Consider the following 21,918-nt stretch of genomic DNA (forward strand, 5'->3'; position numbering starts at 1 on the left):
ATATATATATTTATCCGAGTCTTCTCTATTATAAAACAGCCATTCAATTCACGTTTTTGTCTCACTTATAATCCTAAATAGTTTTAATATGTTTAGCTTAATTTTATCTTTCTAGATTTTCCATGGTCTGATAAAGTTAAAGATGTTCTGCAAAATGTCTTTAAATTGGAGATGTTCAGACTGCTTCAGCTTGAAACTATTAATGTAACAATGTCTGGAAAGGATATATTTCTTGTTATGCCTACGGGAGGTGGAAAGAGCTTATGTTACCAGTTACCAGCATTATGTTCAGACGGTATGTGTTAAGAAAGGTTAATTTTAAGTTTAAAAATGTCATTTCTCTTAATACATCTTTAAGTCTCTTGAAAAATAATTTCTAACCATAGATCAAATGGATTTTAAAAATGTATATTTAAAATATATATAAAATGTATATTAAAAATGTATATATAAAAATGTATATACATCTAAAGGATTTACTTAGGGATGTTAAAGACTGAGAGCAGTTAATTCTTTTATCTGTTTCCTGCTATATAATTAAAAATACGTTGTAGGAGAAAAAGTGCTAGGAAAGGAATCAGTAGACCTGGATTCTAGTCTCAGATCTTTATCAAGTGTCTGCTGTGGTTAGGCACTTGAGATACAGTACTGATCAAAACTTCCTGGTCCAAATTTTTATAGATCTCAGAGAATAGAGCAACCCTTTCTCAAATTTAATGTGCATAAGAATCACCTAGTAATGATCTCATTAACATGCAGATTCTGTTTTATGCGAGACCCAAGATTTTGCATTTCTAACAGGCTTCCAGAGCCTATGCTGATATTGATGCTGCAGTTGGGGACTACCAATGGGAGAGAGCAAGGGTCAGCAAACTTTTCCTTAAAGGTCCATTCAGTATATATTATAGGCCAGTAATATTATAAATATTATGGTCAGTATGGTCTCTGTGGCAACTACTGAACTCTGCCATTGTAGCACTGAAGCAACCATAGACAAGATGTAAACAAATGGGTATGGCTATGTTTCATTAAAGCTTTATTTACAAAATCAAGCAATCAGCCTGTAGTTGACCCCTGGTCTCGAGAATACAGGTAATTGCAAACTGTTGCAATAGGGGTTTTATGACAAAGGTTTTAATAGGGAATTAAATCAGTGCAAATATCAGGTCTAGAGGCTGTTGGGTAAGGCTGTTACAAGGAAGTGGCATTCAAGCTACAAGCTAAAAGATAAGTAGGGGGGGAAAAAAAGGACAGTGGAAGAAGGAAGATTGTTTATTCAGGGGAGCAGTATTTGCGGGAGCCCAAAAGTAAGAGGGAATATGCATACATGCATGGTATGGTGTATTCAGTAACCTGGAAGGATTTCATTGTGCCAGGCAGTGAGGGGGCAAGACATACAGAAAGAGTCTTGAAAGATATTTTTAAAAATCTGACTTAGATTTTTGGGACACCATTGAAGAATTTTATACAGGTAAGAGACTTGTCAGATTTGTGATTTAGAATGATAATTTCAGCAGATGGGAGAATTCACAAATACTTAGAGGATAATTTTAGTAGGACTTGGTATTCATTGGATAGGTGGATGGGGCATGGTAGGGTAGAAGAAGGGATAGTCTAGAATGATGTCCTAAATTTTAGCTAGAATAAATGGTAGTTTACTGAAATAGGGTACATTGGAGAAAGAACTTAATTTGGGAATGGAGAGAGAGGGAAGATGATGAATGTAATTTGGGACATGTTGAATTTATGAGGCCTATAAGACATCCAAGTGAGATTGTCCTGTTAGCAGAAAGATGTTTGGGTGTAACACTTGGGTCTGAGAGATCTGAGTTAGCTGAGTTGGAGGCTGTTAGTATAGAGATGACCATTGAAGCCACGAGAGTGAGTTTTATCATCTGGAGCAGCATGAGAAGAGAAAAAGCCTAGAACAGAAACGAGAACACCAAAAGTTTAGGGATAAATGGAAAGGGCCTTGCAAAGAAGGTTGAGAAGGAATAGCAAAGTGTAGGAGGATAATCAGTGAGTATGGTGTTAAGAAGCCTAGTGAAGGGAGTATTTCAAGGAGGGAGTGGTTAATAGTTATGACTGTTGGCAAAAAGTCAAATGAAATAAGGACTTAAACGTTTCATTGGTTAGTGACAAGGGAGTCATCTGCGACCTTGGCTAGAGTAATTTCAGTGAAACAGTTGAGTGGAAACGAAATAGCAATGATTTGGAAGAGAGTAAGAGTTGAGGAAGTGGAACTAGTGAAAGAGATACTCTTTGGAAAGAATTGCTATGAAGGGAAAAAGAGAGAGAGTCCTAAATTAGGTGTCCCTGTTTTTTTCAAAGATGAGAGAGACTCAACCTTGTTTAAATATTAAACTGATAAGAATAGGTACTACACTTGATCTTAGCTGAAAGGCCAAGAAGTGATGACTTTGTTTAAATATAATGAGATGGTGCCAGAAATGAGGGAGAAGGTGAAAATAAAGGAGAGAGTAATTGAGAGGGAGAAATCTCTGATAAGGTTTTAATCTGAGTATGTTTCTTAAATGGGTTTGCCCTCTGCTCACAGTTATTTTAAAGAACAAATCATAGAAACATAAGGTCAAATGTTTTAAATGATGTGGAATAGCTATTATAGCAGTCAATAATTTCAGTTATAGAAGAAAGGAAGTATATTACCAGAACTTCATGTAGTCAATAAACTTCACTGATTTCTACTCAGAATAAATTAGTATAGTGCAGTAAATGGAAGAATACTCATATAACTATCATTTTTAATTATACAGGTTACTATGTTTTTTTTTCTCTTGGAAAACTTTTCCCTGATGTAACTGGATAGTATTTGACTTAATTTCTATTATTTTAATGAGATTACCAATACTGATTATTAACAATGATGGTGACTTAAAAATTCAAAATGATAATATCTGTATTTTTATAAGACTGAATAAAGGAAGATTTCTTTTTAATCTTATATTTGCCTATTTGGCTTGTCATTTATTCATATACTTCTCTTTTATTATTGAGGTTAAGAAATAGATAGTAAATTGCTAAAGTTGAATTCAAAATTAGTCTGAATTGATGGCTGATACCCACAAGTATAGTAAAGAAGGTGAATGGTCTAAACTTGTTCAAGTGGTGGTATAAAATTTAAAGTAGATTTTCTTTTTCTCTTGTAGGTTTTACACTTGTGATTTGCCCATTGATCTCTCTTATGGAAGACCAATTAATGGTTTTAAAACAATTGGAAATTTCAGCTACCATGTTAAATGCTTCTAGTTCTAAGGTATGTTTTTATAGCTTTTTTAAAAAAATTTAATTCTTTATTGAAATGGGAGCCTTATCTACAGTTGAGTCACTTATAAAATTATAAACTGATAACTTTTTTATTTTTTTTATTTTTTAATTTTTTTAGGAGAGGCAACCCTTGGTTGACCTCACAGATTGCAAGAACCTTGTTAATTTACAATCCCTTATTTTTTTTGTTTTTTATTTTTTAATTTTTACAACTACAGCACCTGGTTTTCCTCGGCGGTCTCCCATTCAAGCACTAACCAAGCCTGACTCTGCTTAGCTTCCGAGATCAGATGGGATTGGGCTTTTTCAGGGTGGCATGTACTTAGACAATAACTATTTTTATCAGGAGTTGCAAACTACTGCTTACGGACCAGTTCTAGCTCACTGCCTATTTTGTGTGCTTTGTGAATTAAGATTGGTTTTTACATTTTTAAAAAGGTATTACAAAATCGAAAAAAGAATAATATTTTGTGAAGTGTGAAAATTATATGAGATTCATATTTCCATAAAGTTGTGTTGGAACACAACCATGATCGTTTATTTATGGAGAGTCTATGACTTTTTACACCATAATGACAGAGTTAATTCGTTGTGATAGTTGAGATCATATGGCCCATAAAACCTAATATTTAAATTATCTCACACTTTACAGGGAGCATTTGCTGACCTGTTTTATAGTATCCATTATAAAAGAGTAAGCAAGAATTTGTAATTATGCAATATAATTAAATACAAAAAAATGAGTTACTAACAAGATACCTACTCCCATGGAATTTCTTCTTTTTGGGAATGGACTCTTAACCTTTAACCTTCATCTGCTGAATAAAGCATTAACCAGTTATTTTTTCAGAAAGCATTTTATTGAAATTTTCAAAAGCATACAAAAGTAGAGACTAGTATAAAAATTGCTATGTACCTATTAACCACCTTTAACAGTTATCAACATATGACCAGTCTTTCTTCATCTATCTACCCCCCATTTTCCCAACCTCCTCCCACTTGGTTTATTTATTTAAAACAACTCCCAAGCCTCATATCATTGAAGTTGTAACTTCTTTAGTATGTCTATCTTTTAAAAACACATAACTATAATTCCATCATCACATCTAAAAAATTTAATATCAATTCCTTTAAGTTATCAAATGAAAATATTCATATTTCTCTAATTAAATTTTATGCTTTTTCTGTAAAAAAAAAAATCATGTTCCAGATAAGATTCATGCATTACATTGTATTTGGTTGATATATCCATAGGTTCCCCTTATTTCTTTTGTTTCTTGTGCAAATTGTTTGTTGAAGGAACTAGGTTCTTTGCTCTATAGTTTTCTATTTTCTTGATTGTTTCCCTATGCTGTAGTTTAACTTGTTCCTTTTAGTTGATCTAAAAATTTGATTGGGTTTATATTTGGATTTTTCCCCCAAGAATGTACTTCCCATGGCTTCACTAATGAGTTACGTAATATCTGGTTGTTCTTTATGATGTTAAGCTTGATCAGTGGATTCAGGTGATGTCTACCTGATCAATTTCTCTATCAGCTTTTCGTCTAATGGTTTTAGCAGCCACTGATGATTATTGCTTACTTTAGAGCTGCTATTTAATTAAGAGGTTACAAAATGATGATTTCTAATTCTATCACTTCTTCATATATTAGCTAGACTTTTTCTGTAACGAACTTTTTCCTTATTAACTCTTTATAGATTGAAAATTCTTTCCCTTTGCAAATTTTCAGAAAGTGTTGGTTTTCAGCATTCTCCAGATGTGGTTCATAGGGCTTTTTCCCTCAAGTATCATTATAGACATGGATTTTTAATATGTTTGGTGTATTTTAATCCACAGTTATTATTCTTTTTTTAATGCTGAAATAGTCTCATCTTTGGACAGTGAGAGTCTATTTAAATTGGCTCCTGCATTTTTTTTCTTTCGCCCCATAGTTTTTGACTCTTATAGTCTTTGACTCTTTCTTATACAATAAGATACTCCAGGTTCATTTTGTATATTTCCTTCCAGACCTGGAGTCAGCTGTATTTCCAAGAAGCCCTGACTCCTTTAGTTTTTCCCATATGTTTTTGTTTTATTTAGGTTCTTGTGTCATTATAACTGTTCTCTCATTCAATAGAATGAACCTATGGAGAACTTTGCCTTTTAATACTGTACTTTCTTAAAACTCAAAAAGAGAGTAACAATACATATAAAAAGTAGTTAGAAAGTTGCAGATAATTACAAGTTCATGCCATATTACTACTGTTTGAAAAGTTAGGGAGGAAAGTCGTTTTTTGGTTGCTTTCACTGGACCTTCATAGGATGTGAATACAATTTTTTAACCTTGTTTTTCCACTTACTTTGCCAGAAGTTCTAGTATTTTTTTGCATCTGCCCATTTCTGAGTAAATAGCCTTATATTTGCTCCCTTAAGATTTCTGGGACATTTAGGACCAGTTGAAATGTTTAATACACTTTGGCCATTTTTAACGAAATTGGAAATATCTCAAGGAGTTAACAAACTGCTTTGCTGAGGCGATGAAAGCAATTTTGACTTTTTCTATTACATTCATTATTGTTTCTTTATACTTTTTTTGATTAGAAGGAAAAAATGTGGCATCTAATGTGTGATATATATATAATAACAGAACATTAAGAACTTAATAATTGTTACCTTTTAAGATATTATATATAACATAAATATGTATTTCATATTATAAAAATCTTAATTCAATGAATGAGATACTTTATAAAGCCTAAGTAGATTATGAGTCTATTTGATAGCATCATTAAAGTAGCTAATCAAGAATAAATTATGTTCACAGATACATGTAGTGATTACAAATATAATGTTAAAATTAATAAAAACACCTTTATAATAATACCTATCGCATTGAGCTCACATTTTTGCATTGATTACGAACAATTTAGAATTATGCTTTCATAGAATAAGTGCTTATTGGAGTGTCTTGACATTCATTTCTCATTCTCTTTTTATCAAATGAAATTATTCTTTTATCAACAGTTTGTGTATACATAAAAAACTAACATGCTATTTATACAGCTGCCATGAAGTTTAGTACTGGGACGAGGTTTTGATTTTAATGAACTGAACATCTGCTAAAACACCCCAAGTCTATTGCTTTTGAGTAATGAACATCTTCATTTACCACATAGTATTATAGCTTCATAGCTTAGTTCTCTTACAGTTATGTCTGCTTTTCCTTTCAATAGGAGCATGTGAAATGGGTTCATGCTGAAATGGTAAATAAAAACTCCAAGCTAAAGTTAATTTACGTGACTCCAGAGAAAATTGCAAAAAGCAAAATGTTTATGTCAAGGCTAGAAAAAGCCTATGAAGCAAAGAGACTCACCCGAATTGCTGTGGATGAAGTTCACTGCTGTAGCCAGTGGGGTCATGATTTCAGACCTGGTATGTATGCTGTCTCTAGAAAACTCCTTCATGCTTGAGACTATTTTCTTAACTCAGCTTCACATGATGGGAAATCCCTGTTTTCATTAAAATTATCTTCTCAGGTAGTTATTACTCCTGTTCTCTTGCTTTTCATATAAGGGGAGTCAAGAGGCAGAATCTTTAATCTCTTTACTCCAAGGTTGTGTTTAGTCAAACTGCCTTTATCCTTTGAAACATTTGTTTATTAGCAAATATTATACTCTTCCACCTTTAGACATAAAGATTTACTGACCTCCAAGTTCTCTTTCCCATCTGTTGAGGAATGTGCATCTGGTTCAAAGTTGTCTTTTTTAGTCATCATCCTGAGTGTCCTTAGCATCCACTTCAGGACCTATACCCAACTGACTCCTCAGTGGTAAAGTTCTGTGGGAAATGTGGGATATTTTAGTAACCCTTTTCTTTGCTCCAACCTAATTCTACAGTCATAGCCTGAAGCGGATTACTCAGACTTGTTCTATGAAAAAAAAAAAATCTTAAAAAAATCCTCTTCCATGATTTCAACCTCTTCCTTCTGACCTGCTTCATATTCATATGGAGCTCTGGATTCCTCTTTAATCCCTCCTGGTATTTGTCCCAGTCCGCACATGATGGTCACTCTTTATCCCATCCAGACTCTATGTGGTCGCCACTTCTGTTATATTTCTTCTGGATTCCCTGGCATTTTGCCAGTCTGCTTCAGGCACGGTGCCAGACTGATCTGAGATGCTGGATCCATCCAGGCTCTGCTTTTTTCATTCTCTGTTTGGCTACTAAGCATCGTTGGAAATAAATTGCATAACTGCATTAATATCCACCTCACTTCAGCTTTCATTGTGCTCGGTTTATCCTTTTATTTGTCCCTGTTTCATCTCCTTTATACATTTTTTCCCAACAAACTTTCCGTACCACTAACTTTCTCTTCAGGCCTTAACTCATACTTAGCAGATGCCTCCTACTACCCAGAAAGTAGGTGCCATCAGGTATGGACATCTCTTCTTTTCCATTCCAAACGTTAGTAATAATTTTTTTTTAGGAAAAAAATATTTTTTTATAAGAGTAACTATGACTACTCCCACTTTATCCTTTCCTGCCTTCTTAAGATCTTGTTCTGTCAAAATCCTCACTCTTTCATCTTTAGTTTCCCTAAAAACAAAAACAGAAACTGAAATACACTTCTGACCTTTTCCACCCCTTCCTGGTGTTGTCCTATTTTTGTTCTTCCTTTCATCTTACCTTCTAACCTCACTGTCTCCATTTCTCACCTTCATTCCTTTCTGAGTTCATTGAATCACACATCTGCTTCTACTGTTCTACTCAGAGGTCATCAATGACCTCACTTCCCACTGGCTAAATCCAGCGGTCTCATCTTCAATAGCATTTCATACTGTTCATCTCTCACCTCGCCCCTTCCCCTTCTTGGTTACTACAACGTAACACTTTTGATTTTGCTCCTTTTCATTCTCACCTTCATTCTTGTTCCTTTGCTGCCTCCTTAAATATTAGTGTTCCCTATGGTTCTGATCTTTCTTCACATTTTCTTAGACTTCCTCATGGATAGTAGACCTGTGGTCTGAGGACAGAATTCTCTACCTTTGGAATTATTGGGGTACAGATATTTTTTTAAATTTTGATTTAAATGCCTTAGGTAGTATATATATATAGTCATTTTTATTAAGGGTCCTACTATCTTAATCAGACTGCTACACAGAATTGTTACTGGTAGCCACAGAAATACCAGATTTCTCACTCTTGCCCTATTTTTCTAATCTGAGTGGTAAGATCACTTATGATAATTACAATTGTATTACCATGACCTGCGTCACCGCTGAAGATCAGCTATAATGAATTTTTTTCTATCTAATTATCTTACTCTTAAAATTCAGATTTATATTCCTAATTGTTTATTGGAATTGTATATCAAAATTTTTTTTTAAATTGGGAGATATTTGACATATAACATTGTATTAGTTTTAGGTGTACAACATAATTATTTGATATATGTATATTTTGCAAAATTATTACCACAATAACTTTAGTTAACATCTATCACCCACACATAGTTATACATTTTTTTCCCCCTGTGATGAGAACTTTTAAGATTTACTTCCTTAGCAACTTTCAAATATACAATACAGTATTGTAACTATAGTCACCATGTCGTACATTACTTCTCCAGGACTTATTCATCTTATTAATCAAAAGTTTGTACCTTTTGACCACTTTCACTCACTTCAGCTATCCCCATCTTTCGCCTTTGGCAACCACCAATCTGTTCTCTGTTTCTTTGAGTTCATTGTTTTGTTATTGTTGTTATTTAATATTCCACATATATGGGGTACCATACAGTATTTATCTTTCTCTGTCTGACTTATATCACTTAGCACAATGCCTTCCAGGTCCATTTATGTTGTCACAAATGACAACATTTCCTTCTTTTTTATGGCTGAATATATTCCATTATAATTATGTACCATATTTTTTTTTTTAACTCATTCATACACTAATGGACACTTAAGTTGTTTCCATGTCTTAGTTATAAGTAATGTGGGAGTGCAGGTATCTTTTTGAGGCAGTGATTTCATTTCCTCTCAGTAAATACCCAGATGTAGAATTGCTGGATCATTTGGTAGTTCTATTTTTAATATCTTGAGAAACTGCCGCACTGTTTTTACACCATAGTGGCTGTAACAATTTACATTCCTACCAAAAGTACACCACGGTTCTTTTTTTGACAATATGATGAGGGATTTTTTTTGTATTTTTGAAGAAAGCCATTCTAACAGGTGTGAGGTGATATCTCATTGTGGTTTTGATTTGTATCTCACCAATTATTAGTGATGCTGAACACCTTTTCATGTATCTGTTGGCCATTTGTATGTCTTCTCTGGAAAAATATTTTGATTCTTTGCCCATTTTTTCCATTGGATTTTTTTTTTGGCTATTGAATTGTATGAGTTCTTTATATATTTTGGATGTTAATCCCTTATCAGATATATGATACATTTTAATATATTGTTTTAATATATTATTGAATTTGGTTTGCATATATTTTCTCCCATACTGTAGGTTACCTTTGCATTATGTTGATGGTTTCCTTTGTTGTACAGAAGGTTTTTTAGTTTGATGTAGTTCCACTTGTTTATTTTTGCTTGTTGCCTTTACTTTTGGTGTAAAACCCAAAAAACCCTTTCCTGATGTCAGACTCATGTCAAGGAGCTTACCCCTATGTTTTCTACTAGGATTTTTATGGTTCCAGATTTTATGTTTACGTCTCAAATCTATTTCAAGTTGATTTCTGTGTATGGTGTAAGATAAAATTTCAGTTTTATTCTTTTGCATATGTCTGTCTAGTTTTCCCCAACACCATTTATTGAAGAGACTATCATTTCCCTATTGTGTATTTCTTGGCTTTTTTGTTATAAATTAATTGCTTATATATGCATGGATTTATTTCTGGACTCTATTCTATTGATCTGCATTTCTGTTATATATGTTAATACCATACAGTTTTGATTACTAAAGTTTTGTAATATAGTTTGAAACAGGGAATGTGATGCCTCCAGCTTTGTTCTTTCTTAGGATTGCTTTGGCTATTTAGAGTCTTTTGTGGTTCCAGACAAATTTTAGGATTGTTTTTCTTATTTCTGTGAAAAATGTCATTGGAATTTAATAGATTGTATTGAATCTGTAGATTGCTTTAGGTAGTATGGACATTTTATTAATATTGATTCTTCTAGTCCATGAGCATGGAATATGTTTCCATTTATTTGTGTCTTCTTCAATGTCTTTGATCAATAGTTTTCAGTCATATTGGTCTTTCACCTCCTTGGTTAATTCATTTCTCGGTATTTATTTCTTTTTATACAGTTTTAAATGGGACGATTTTCTTAATTTCTCTTTCTGATAGTTATTGGTCTATAGAAACACAACAGATTTTCGTATATTGATTTTTGTATCCTTCAATTTACTGAATTTGTTTATTAGTTTGAACTAGTTTTTGATGGAGTCTTTAAGATTTTCTATGTATGATATCATGTCATCTGCAAATAGTGACAATTTTACTTCTTCTGTTTCAATTTATATGCCTCTTATTTCTTTTTCTTGCCTAATTGCTCTAGCTAAGGCTTACATGATTTTTGTCCTTCATTTTGTTAATGTGTTATTCACATTGATTGATTTGTGGATGTTGAACCATCCTGCACCCCTGGAATAATTCCCAGTTGATCATTGTATATGATCCTTTTAATATATTATTGAATTTGGTTTGCTAATGTTTTGTTGAGGATTTTTGTATCTATGTTCATCAGGGATATTGGCCTGTAGTTTTTTCTTTTCTTGTAGTGTTCTTGTCTGCTCTCAGTAGTTTTAGGGTACTGCTGGCCTCATAGAATGAGTTTGGAAGTATTCTTTTCTCTTTTATTTCTTGGAAGAGTTTGAGAAGGATTAGTATAAATTCTTCTTTACTTTTGGTAGAATTCACCAGGAAGCCATCTGGTCCTGGACTTTTGTTTGTGGGGAAGTTTTTGATTACTGGTTCAATCTCCTTACTAGTAATCTTTTATTTCTTTATGGTTCAGCCTTGGTGGATTGTATGCTTCCAGGAATTTATCCATTTCTTCTAGCTTCTCCCATTTGTTGGTATATAATTTGATAGTAGTCTCTTATGATCTTGTGTATTTCTGTGGTATCAGTCGTTATATCTCCTCATTCATTTCTGATTTTGAGTCCTCCTTTTTTCTTGGTAAGTCTGGCTAAAGGTTTGTCTATTTTGTTTCATCTTAAAAACCCAGCTCTTAGTTTCCTCGATCTTTTGTGTTGTCTTTTTAGTCTCATTTATTTCAATGTTGATTTTTGTTATTTCTTTTTTTTACTAATTTTGGGTATAATTTGTTTTTCCTTTTCTAGTTCCTTGAGGTGTAAAGTTAGGTTGTTTGAGGTCTTTATTGTTTCTTATTGTAGGCATGTATTACTATGACGTTCCCTCTTAGAACTTTTTGGCGGCTTCCTGTAAGTTTTGGTATGTTGTGTTTTCTGTTTTCTTTTGTTTCAAGACTTTGCAAATTTATTTTTTTCATGTGTGTCTAAATTAGCACGACTACAGCTAACTTTCTCCCAAAATAACTACTCTTTTTCTTTCAATTCTGCATCTAGGAATCACTATTTACCTTATTGCTCTACTAGATGTCCTGATGAAGAACCTTTGATTTCCCTCCCCTCTCCCTGTATTCTCCCTTCTTTCCCATTCTCCCAAGCAACTTTATTTTAGAAAACCATTCAACTACTCATACGTTGCTTAAGTCAAAGTTTTAGCAATTATCTGTCTCAGTCAGCATCCAGTCAGGAGATAGGAACCATACCAGTTATTTGAGCACAGAATTTATGGAAAGAATTGTTAACTAGGTAAAATGTAGTTATAAATAGCTAACTGAAAAAATAAAAGAAAACTCTTAAGTTATCATGGAAGTAAAAACTGGCAAAAACAGCTACCATTCTTAGGGCTCGGGGAATAGGAAGGAAAGGTTGGAACTAATAAGATTTGGAAACCTGACAAAGGGGCCACGTGGAGATGAAACTGAACGTTTGAGGAGACGCAGCTCTCTAGTGGAGGCAGAGGTGGGGCGGACCCGTGATGAAGCTGGAAAAACTGCCAACTGTATTCAGCTGCTACTAAGGAGAGACCGTGCTGCTGCAGGGTGGAAAAGCCTTGCTGGGGTGACATTATCGAGAACACAAACAAGGCCAGAGGAAGTAAACAGGAAGGAACAACACCCTTTTTCCTTCCCAGCCTTATACTCTGTCCTTCTAGGACCAGCTGGCAGAGTAGAAATGTAGTGTGCACATTTCCTGCTCAAGCACCACAAAGCAGAGTATGGAAGGGTGGAGTTGGAGCTGAGAACAAATAACTTACTAGATCACACATCATCTTTGATTTATTGTATCTCTGCAGATCCAATCCACCACCAAGTCCTGTATGCTCTGCCTCTAAATTGAATCTCATTTGTCCCCTTCTCTTTATCTGTATTGCTATCTCTTGAAGTCCAATTGGGCTCCTTTCCACTCTTCTACTACAGCAACTCCCTAACTAGTCTCTGACTCCAGTCTTACCATTTTACAGTTCATTCTGCACACACCAACCAAAGTGATCTATTTATAAATTAAATCATGTTACTTTTTTTCCTAAACCACCCAGCAGATTCTCTTTATACTTAGGATAAAATCCATAATCTTAACTGGGGTCCATAAGGCCATATGTAATCTGTCCCTTTTGTCTCTATCTGATTTCCTTTTCTTCCTCACTCGTTATATTCCAACTACACTGGGTTTATCACTTTAAGCAGTTATTACTCTCTAGTAATAAGATACTTATTGGTTCAATCATTGTATTGTCTATTTTCTTTGCTTAAATTACGGTTCCATTTGCACAGCATCTTTGTCTTGTTCACCACTTTATCTCCGGTTCCTAGAGACATGCTTGGCACATAAAAGCATATATTCAGCAGATGTCTCTTGATGAATGGGTAAATCTTGGATTCTTTCCTCTCCTCTCCTCCCTCTGCTGCCCTCTCCCCTCCCCTAATATCCTAATAGTCACTAGGACCAATGAGGTTCTAGTTCATGTATTTATTCAGTCTTTTCTTTCTCATTTGTCCCCAGTGTCATGCCATATTTCACAGTCGCTATTATTTATTTTCTTTCTTCAGTTCCCTCCTTGCCAGAGTTGACAACAGATTCATCCAGCATATGACTGATTTAGCCCCACTGAACTGCTTGCTGTTATCTGAACCTGCCAAGTTATTTCATGCCAGCGTGTCTGCAGTGTATATGCTATTTCTTGTGTCTGATGTTTTCTTCTTCCCTTCCTAGTGAACTTCTGCTCATTCCTCAAGACCCAACTCAGGTGTTAGCTCCTTGAAACCTTTACAACTTCCCAAGCAGTTTCTGTGTCCTCTGTAGTTTCATAATAGTCCTCTACCGTAGCGTTTAATAATTTCTACCACATTTTTTTTTCATTTTCTCCAAATAATTTAAGTACTTAGGGAGTATTTAAGGACAACTTGTCTAATGATTTAGTTGTAAATGACAAGTGTGAACTGAGGTCCCCTGAAATAGGTTATATAAAAAGCCGTGTCCTCACCAACCTTTTTCTGGTCTGAACATGCTACTCCTGCATGCTCCTGGTGGTAGAAGGCTTTTGGCTAATGGCTTCTTTTGTCTCTTGTCAATTGTACTAGATTCAAACACTATGGCTACTCCCACTGCCTCTTGAATCCCCTGTTCAGCAGGTATAGACCAGTGCCTAGCTTATTGGAAATGTTTATTCCCTCTCTTCAGCAGGGACTTCCATCCATGGTCAAGAACAGTATTTTTGAAGAACCAGTTAAAAGTATGATAAAGCCTGCCTTATTCAAAAAGGACAGGCCACAACTGCAGATTTACTGAGATTGAGAGCTATAGAAATCAAATTACAGCAATCATTGTTTACCTGCATCATGTTAAAGGCTTAATTTACTCTGTTCCTTAAAAGTTAGAAAGAGGGCCACTTTGTTATTTCTTTTTTTCAGATTATAAGGCACTTGGTATCTTAAAGAGGCAATTCCCTAACACAGCACTAATTGGGCTGACTGCAACTGCAACAAATCATGTTCTGAAGGATGCTCAGAAAATATTGTGTATTGAAAAGTGTCTTACTTTTACAGCTTCCTTTAATCGGCCAAATCTTTATTATGAGGTATGTAACTTTTCTATCAACTTACAGCTTTTGTGAAGGATTGTAGCAGAGGTTACCTTTTCATTATGTTTACTTATATGAGTAACAGTAACTATGAAAGTTTTCAAAATCAGGAATAAATTACAAGCAGATTAATGCTTTCTTTTTATATCTCTTGTGCTTCTAGCTCTTCTATAGTAGGTTAAGTAGAAGACACTGCCTTGTTAAATCTTTGTACATTCTTTCTTATGCAAGGATGGAGAGAAAGTAAGATGATACCAAGGACCCTATGACATCCTATTGAAATTAATTTGAAATAATACACAATTAATAGGCCACTAAAGATTTACTAGTACTCCCTATTTAGATTATAGTCGATATGTAACCTTTAAAGTTAAATAATCTAACAGCTGTTTTTTTCTTTCAAATCCTTTCAAGAGTGGATTTGATATTTTTCTGAGTTTTCATTGACTAGTTAGTTATGCCCTGGTTTATATTTTATAAAAGTAGCATCAGAAAATAAAGTGTCCATCTTTACAAGTTTTTCACTGCTTCTGTGCCTCCTCATTTCTGGTAAATTTAAAACTAAGGATCAAGAAGAGGTTGGGAGGTAGCAGGGGAGAGGCAGACAGGGTGAATCAGATGAGGCAAGTGAAAAAATGAAAAAAACTAGAAAGAATGGTGCCTGAAAGTTGGAAGTAGTGACTGCTTGGATAGTACTCATTAATTTACTTTTTAATAAGTTAAGCTTTTTTTTAGGTTCGACAGAAGCCCTCAAACACTGAAGATTTTATTGAGGATATTGTAAAGCTCATTAATGGGAGATATAATGGGCAATCAGGTAATAAAATAACAAACCAACTTATGAAGACTGAGAGAACTTTCAAAAAGTAACTAATAGTACACTGATGTAATACACTCATAAATGATAAACACCAGAAAATATTAATGTATGGCAGAAGATACTTGACCATATTATGATAAAATTAATTTGCTTGGTGATCTTAGAAATTGGGTGTGGCATTTGCTAACGGCGCAGATTATGAGTCTGATTTATTTTTTCTTATTTATACTTAATTGCTTCAAAGAATGGACCTAATGACATAATGTTAATTTTCAACAGCACATATTTAGTAAGTATCCACTTCTATATAAGATAGAAGGTTAAGCACTGATGCTGTAAAGGGATATAAAATATAGACCCTTATAATAAAGGACACATTAAAGAAATAGATAGTACATATTGAAAGAGTTAAGTATTGATGGAGTTGAGAGTATACATACATGTGTTTCAGGATTAATGAATAGGCAAATGTTACTGAAGCAGAGTCTGTAAAAGTAGCATTTCAGAACTGTTCTGTAGATTTTTCAGGAAATATTAATGGATACCCTGGGTAAAAGGAGTTCTAGGATCAAACGAGTTTGAGAAAAGCTGCAGCTATTTCTACCTCCTGGAAATGCACATTAGAGGTTCTGACCAGCCCTGCAGATAAAGAGAAAAACTTATTTAACTTTATTCAATGCAGTGTTCCGCAAACTCATTTGCTCGTGAAACTTTTTTCACAGCACACTTGCCAACATCCTATGGAGCTAGGGGACATCAGTTTGACAAATTCTGTGTAGTGGGAGATAAAGTCAGAGAGAGAAAAGAGGCAGTGGGAACCAACACCGGTGACTTGGCTCATTTCTGTTTTAGAGCAGGCTGGTGATCAAATCTTGAATTATACTGAAAAGTCAATATGTGTTCAGGGCCTTGGAATTTTTCATAAATCTTTTCCCCCCGTGCATTGTATTAATCAGTGTCTTGAATGTGTGTGTGAAAAATTCTCTTTCAAGAATGTATTATATATATCTAACAATTGGACATATTTTCTACAGGAATCATATATTGTTTTTCTCAGAAGGACTCTGAGCAAGTTACGGTTAGTTTACAGAAACTGGGAATTCATGCAGGTGCATACCATGCCAATATGGAACCAGAAGATAAGACCAAGGTCCATAGAAGATGGTCAGCCAATGAAATTCAGGTTAAATATATATCTTCAATGGAAGCTTAATTCACCTTGAAAATATTTTAGCTTGACTTAATTAACATGTAAAATGTTAAAACATTTTAGGTAGTGGTGGCAACGGTTGCATTTGGTATGGGAATTGATAAACCAGATGTGAGGTTTGTCATTCATCATTCAATGAGTAAATCTATGGAAAATTATTACCAGGAGAGTGGACGTGCAGGTATGTATAACTCAAATCCAGAAGTAACTTTTTAAAAAGCTTTTCCAGAAAACACAAACATGATGTTTAGTAATTCTGTATTTCTAATCTTTATTGGTTACTATTTTTGGAGTGAACAAGTCTTTTTTGCAGTTTTATACTTATTTGCCTGTGGAAAAATTTTACTTATGTTCTATTGAAGTGTTATGAATTATTTCTTCTTATGTTTGCTAAGTTAATTTGATGTCCATCTTTGTCTCCTGAATTTTTAATTAGTGGTTTCAAATCCAAAATTTAAAAAACTGGATTACTTATTGGACAAATTTTTTAACTAATAAGCTGATTGTCGATAAATCTTTCTAGTCACTATTTAAAAAATTTGAGGGCAGCTGTTAAAAATTTCACATTTCTGTCTGGAATTCTTTTCTTTTCTTTTTTTTTTAGGCAAGGAAACCCTTGGTTGACTTCACAGATTGCAAGGACCTTGTCATCTTACAATTCCTTATTTTTTTATTTTTTACACCTACAGCACCTGGTCTTCCTAGGTGGTCTCCCATCCAAGTACTAACCAGGCTTGACCCTGCTTAGCTTCCGAGATCAGACAGGATCAGGCTTGTTCAGGGTAGCATGGCCGTAGACTATCTGGAATTTCTAGATGTGTTATATTTAGACAATGAAGCATTGCCAGCTAATTTTACATATATTATTTTTGCATGTTTTGAATTTTTTAAGTAATTATGCAATCCCAAGATCTCTCATACTACAGGTCGAGATGACATGAAAGCAGATTGTATTTTGTATTATGGCTTTGGAGATATATTCAGAATAAGTTCAATGGTGGTGATGGAAAATGTGGGACAACAAAAGCTTTATGAGATGGTGTCATACTGTCAAAACATAAGCAAGTAAGCCACCTACCTTTTCGTATTTAATTCAATTAAAGACAAACAATTGGAAAGTGTATGGCATTATTTTGAGTACTTAGGAAAGTCAATAAGTACATTGGTAGAACATCAAGTGCAAACATGTAAAACCTGCAATATTGGCTGTAATCCAAGAAAAGATATTTGCATGTACGTAAGCCCTCTCTCCCTCTCTTCCTCTCTCTCTTTCATTATCCAAAACTATATTTTACTGAAGGTTTTGATACAAATTGACAGTGAGTTCAAGCCCTCTTTCTCTGGCATTAGTGTACAGCTACAAGCTTTAATAATTTCGAAAAGATGTATTAGAGGTGTTTTGAGAGTTGAGCTCAGTAACACATATCATCTTACCAGCTGATAGATTGATGAAATAATTGACAGCAGAGTCAAGTTTCTCAAATAAATTTAAATCTATTTAGTGTGGCTTTAGTTAGACCATATAGCTCCCTGATGGCTTCTTGGTATTAGTCATCTTTGTTCTCATATGCCCATCACATAAAAAGGACACGAAAATTTTGAAATGATTAGCAGTAACCAGACAGTGACAGGAAATGGTATTTCTTTCCTATAGATGCTACAATAATCTAGTTAAATGAGAAAATGAAAATTTCCTTAGATGTCCAGTAGACCCCCGTGAAGCATATTTTGGGGTTTAGACTCCAATGGATACTGTAAAATACAAGAAACTGCTTTGCTATCAGGAAGATATTCTTAATAGTTGTAAAATATTGAGTCACAAAATAAATCTCAGACATATTCTTAAAAGCTAAATTTATCAAGTACATATGGAAAAAATTGCATGTGGTGAGAAGACTAATGGTCACCAAAGATGTCCACACCCAAATCACTGGAACCTGTGAGTATATTACCTTACATGGCAAAAGGTCATAAATGGAATTATTATTAAAGTTGCTAATCAGCTGACCTTAAAATAGGGAGATTATCTTGGATTATTTGGGCGGACCCAGTACAATCACAAGGGTCTTTTTATGTGGAAGGAGACAGAAGAGGGGGAGAAAGAGTGATGTGATGTGGAGACAACCCACTGTTCTTGGATTTAAAGATGGGGTAAAGAGGGTCTGGTGCCAAGGAATGCAAGCAGTCTCTAGAAACCGGAAAGGACAGGAAAACAGATTCTCTCCTCTAGAGCCACGGTCCCCAACCTTTTTGGCACCAGGGACCTATGCTCTTATGAGCATCTAATGCCTGATGATCTGAGGTGGAGCTTAGGTGGTGATGTTAGCGCTGGGAAATGGCTACAAATACAGATGACGCTTTGCTTGCTGCCTGCCACTCACCTCCTGCTGTGTGATCTGGTTCCTAACAGGCCACAGACTGGTACCTGTCCATAGACAGGTACCTGTGTGCGGCCCCTGGGTTGTGGAGCCCTGCTCCAGAGCCTCCAGAAGAAACACAGCCCTGCTAACACTTTGATTTTAACCAACTAAGACCCATATCAGACTTCTAGCTTGTAGAAATGTAACATAATTTGTGCTGTTTCAAGCCAGTAAATTTGTGGTAATATGGCAGCAATAGGAAACTAATATATAACCCTGTATTAAAACTTTATTAGATCATTTAATAATTTATATCCCTAATCTGTTTGCAGATGTCGTCGTGTATTGATAGCACAACATTTTGATGAAGTGTGGAACTCAGAAGCTTGTAACAAAATGTGTGATAATTGCTGTAAAGACATTTGTGAGTTCAGTTTTTTTTTTAAACCTTTATAGGCTAATATATATAGCTTGAACTACACAAAGGCAGCATTAGATCCCAAAATGGATTTGAAAGATTATACAAGGTGTGAATAGAATTTTCTAGATTCAAGAGTTTTGAAACAAAGGCAAATAAAAGGAAAGGCCATATGTATATTCATATTTTTTATATTGCTGTACCGACGGCTATATACTGCAAATTTTTTAAGAAATGAAGTTTAAATTCTAAATGCTATTTATATAAGGCTAACTTCATGATAATCTCTAATACTTTATAGTAACAGATTGAGAAGAGAAATTTAGTGCAAAATAGAGGCTATAGTGAATCATTTTTGATCCAGATAATGGCTGCTCATGAGACACTAATTTACCAGTGTTTTAGTACTGTATTTTAACTTTTTTTCATCCTGTGTGTGTTGTATTCGAAGAGTTAGTTCCTTACTGAGTTCTGATGCCTTGTTGGGTGGTTACTACAATTTTAACTTTGCAGCTAGAGAAACTTGTGAGTTTATTAGACTATGTTATACTGACCAAATTAACAAGTCTGGTATATAAATTGGAGTACTAGTATCAAGTAATAATTAGGAAGATCTGTCCAGGACATTTTTGTGTCTAAATCGGAATAGCTGTGAAGCCATACTAGTTTTCAGAATATTGCTTAATGAGCACACAGCAATTAAATATGCAGAACAGACTGTCCCATAAACACCTCTTAGTTTCTGCCATCATCATGTCTGGCAGAAACTCTTTGGTTCCTAGGGCATACCCAAAGGTCTTCTGATAACCAGGCTATTTTCTGTATATCACTGTAAATCCCACAATGTCTTACAGAGCTTAACCGTGGTTAGTGCCAGAGACTTAGGGAATTGCCCTAGTTTTAATGCAGAACACATTAACATATCAGTGTTTAGGGTGGTTTACATTTGATGACTTGTTTTTACACCAGTTTAACCACTTAGGATAGCCTGTCTTTGCCCTAATTTCTAAATCTCAATTGTCTGTTATCCTATCTCTTTCATTATAGCATTTGAAAGAAAGAATGTAACAGCCTACTGCAGAGATCTAATCAAGATCCTGCAGCAGGCAGAGGAAATGAATGAAAAACTCACTCCACTGAAACTGATTGATTCTTGGACGGGCAAGGGTGCAACCAAACTGAGAGTAGCAGGTGTTGCTCCTCCGGAACTTCCTCGTGAGGACCTGGAGAAAATTATTGCACACTTTCTTCTGCAGCAGTATCTTAAGTATGTACAAAACCATTTCTTGTCCTTTCATGTTGTCTTTTTTTTAAAATAGCACACTATACTTTTTAAATTCATAGAATAAGTATATATTCTTACAAAGAAATTACTTTGAAGAAAAACCCTAATTTGGATATATAACAATAAAAATTATAGCATACTCTATATAATTTTCTGTTACATTTAATTTTAGCAACATTGTGAGATGGGTAGAAGAGACATTCTCATCATCTTAATTTTAGAAATTAGGAAAGTAAGACTTTACAGGTATTAGTTATATCTCAGTAGATCCATAAATAGGAGGTAAGTTAAACTTAAGAATAGAATGGTAGAATGTTCAAAATCAGTACCATAAAAATGACGGTTTATTCAATCACAAGAATCAAAAATTGGCCAAAAATGGATAGAATATTTTCCTCCACAAAACATGAGTCTTTCTCATTTTTATAACTGCAACGGAACAAATGGTTTTGCCATTGTTCCATGTGCACTTTAAACACTATACAAAATTTACCTAACAAATTTCCAACTTTAATTGATCACCATATTTCAAGAAAAGCACAAAACTAAAATACTTTCTATAAAATAAATTGTATTTTATGGTGTTTCATTATTTCATATCAATATATTAAAATTATCACACTTAACGGTTATTTTTTATAAATTTCAGTTTTCTGTAACTCCCCAGAACCTTTCTGATTGTTGGCCTTTATCTTCTGCAGAGAAGACTACAGTTTTACAGCCTATGCCACCATTTCATATTTGAAAATAGGACCTAAAGCCAATCTTCTGAACAATGAGGCACATGTTATTACCATGCAAGTAAAGAAGTCCACGCAGAGCTATTTCAGGGTAACTGATGACTGTTAATTTTCAAATATTTTAAATATACATGAAAGCCTACTGGATGCTTTTTAACTAGTACTCTCCTAGGTCCAGTTGAACATAAGAGGTAAGTCAGTGGTCTTGGAATCTGAGTAGGGAAGAGAGAATAAGATACCTTTGTTTTCTATATAGAAGAATTCAGACTTGCCTTTTAATACAGATAAGGGGTTTCCAACCTTTTGGAATGCGAAGACTCCATTTTAATTTTGATGCACTCTGCCCTCATATTGGTCATGAGCAGTGTTGATTTAGAAGTCTGCCTCTGCGGCAGAGGTTGAAAACCAGTTACAAACTAAATACTACCAGTCTACAAAAGCATGCAATGTACAGTTGTGTCTAAGAACACTTTAGGCGTTCTTTAGGCTTTCTCTGATGGCATAGTCTCTTCTATTCAAGATGGAGCTCATACCTGAGTACTAATGTGAAGATTAAAAAAAAAAAACAGACCACTAGACACTTAAAGATCTGATATAGAAGAGCAATTGAGATTTTTAACCTTGTGAGAAAAACA

General features: G+C 34.4%; 1 protein-coding gene and 2 pseudogenes across 3 annotated transcripts in view; 1 reads left to right on the top strand and 2 right to left on the bottom strand.

Annotated features, from left to right (window-relative positions):
* RECQL (RecQ like helicase) overlaps positions 1-21,918 on the top strand; it is a 40,525-nt gene that overhangs the window by 17,599 nt on the left and 1,008 nt on the right. For all 3 annotated transcript variants that reach the window (XM_011381588.2, XM_011381587.2, XM_011381589.2), the window contains 11 exons: positions 116-295; positions 3,168-3,274; positions 6,499-6,697; positions 14,281-14,447; positions 15,186-15,267; positions 16,305-16,453; positions 16,544-16,661; positions 17,407-17,545; positions 19,173-19,264; positions 20,306-20,525; positions 21,245-21,374. In XM_011381588.2, coding sequence (XP_011379890.1) covers positions 116-295; positions 3,168-3,274; positions 6,499-6,697; positions 14,281-14,447; positions 15,186-15,267; positions 16,305-16,453; positions 16,544-16,661; positions 17,407-17,545; positions 19,173-19,264; positions 20,306-20,525; positions 21,245-21,374 — 1,583 coding nt within the window. The remainder of the gene's footprint in view (positions 1-115; positions 296-3,167; positions 3,275-6,498; positions 6,698-14,280; positions 14,448-15,185; positions 15,268-16,304; positions 16,454-16,543; positions 16,662-17,406; positions 17,546-19,172; positions 19,265-20,305; positions 20,526-21,244; positions 21,375-21,918) is intronic.
* LOC111732332 lies at positions 2,251-2,416 on the bottom strand (annotated as a pseudogene).
* On the bottom strand, positions 17,161-17,279 carry LOC111732330 (annotated as a pseudogene).

The sequence above is a fragment of the Pteropus vampyrus genome, unplaced genomic scaffold (genome assembly GCF_000151845.1).
Source record: "Pteropus vampyrus isolate Shadow unplaced genomic scaffold, Pvam_2.0 Scaffold444, whole genome shotgun sequence".
In the NCBI taxonomy this organism is placed as follows: Eukaryota; Metazoa; Chordata; class Mammalia; order Chiroptera; family Pteropodidae; genus Pteropus; species Pteropus vampyrus.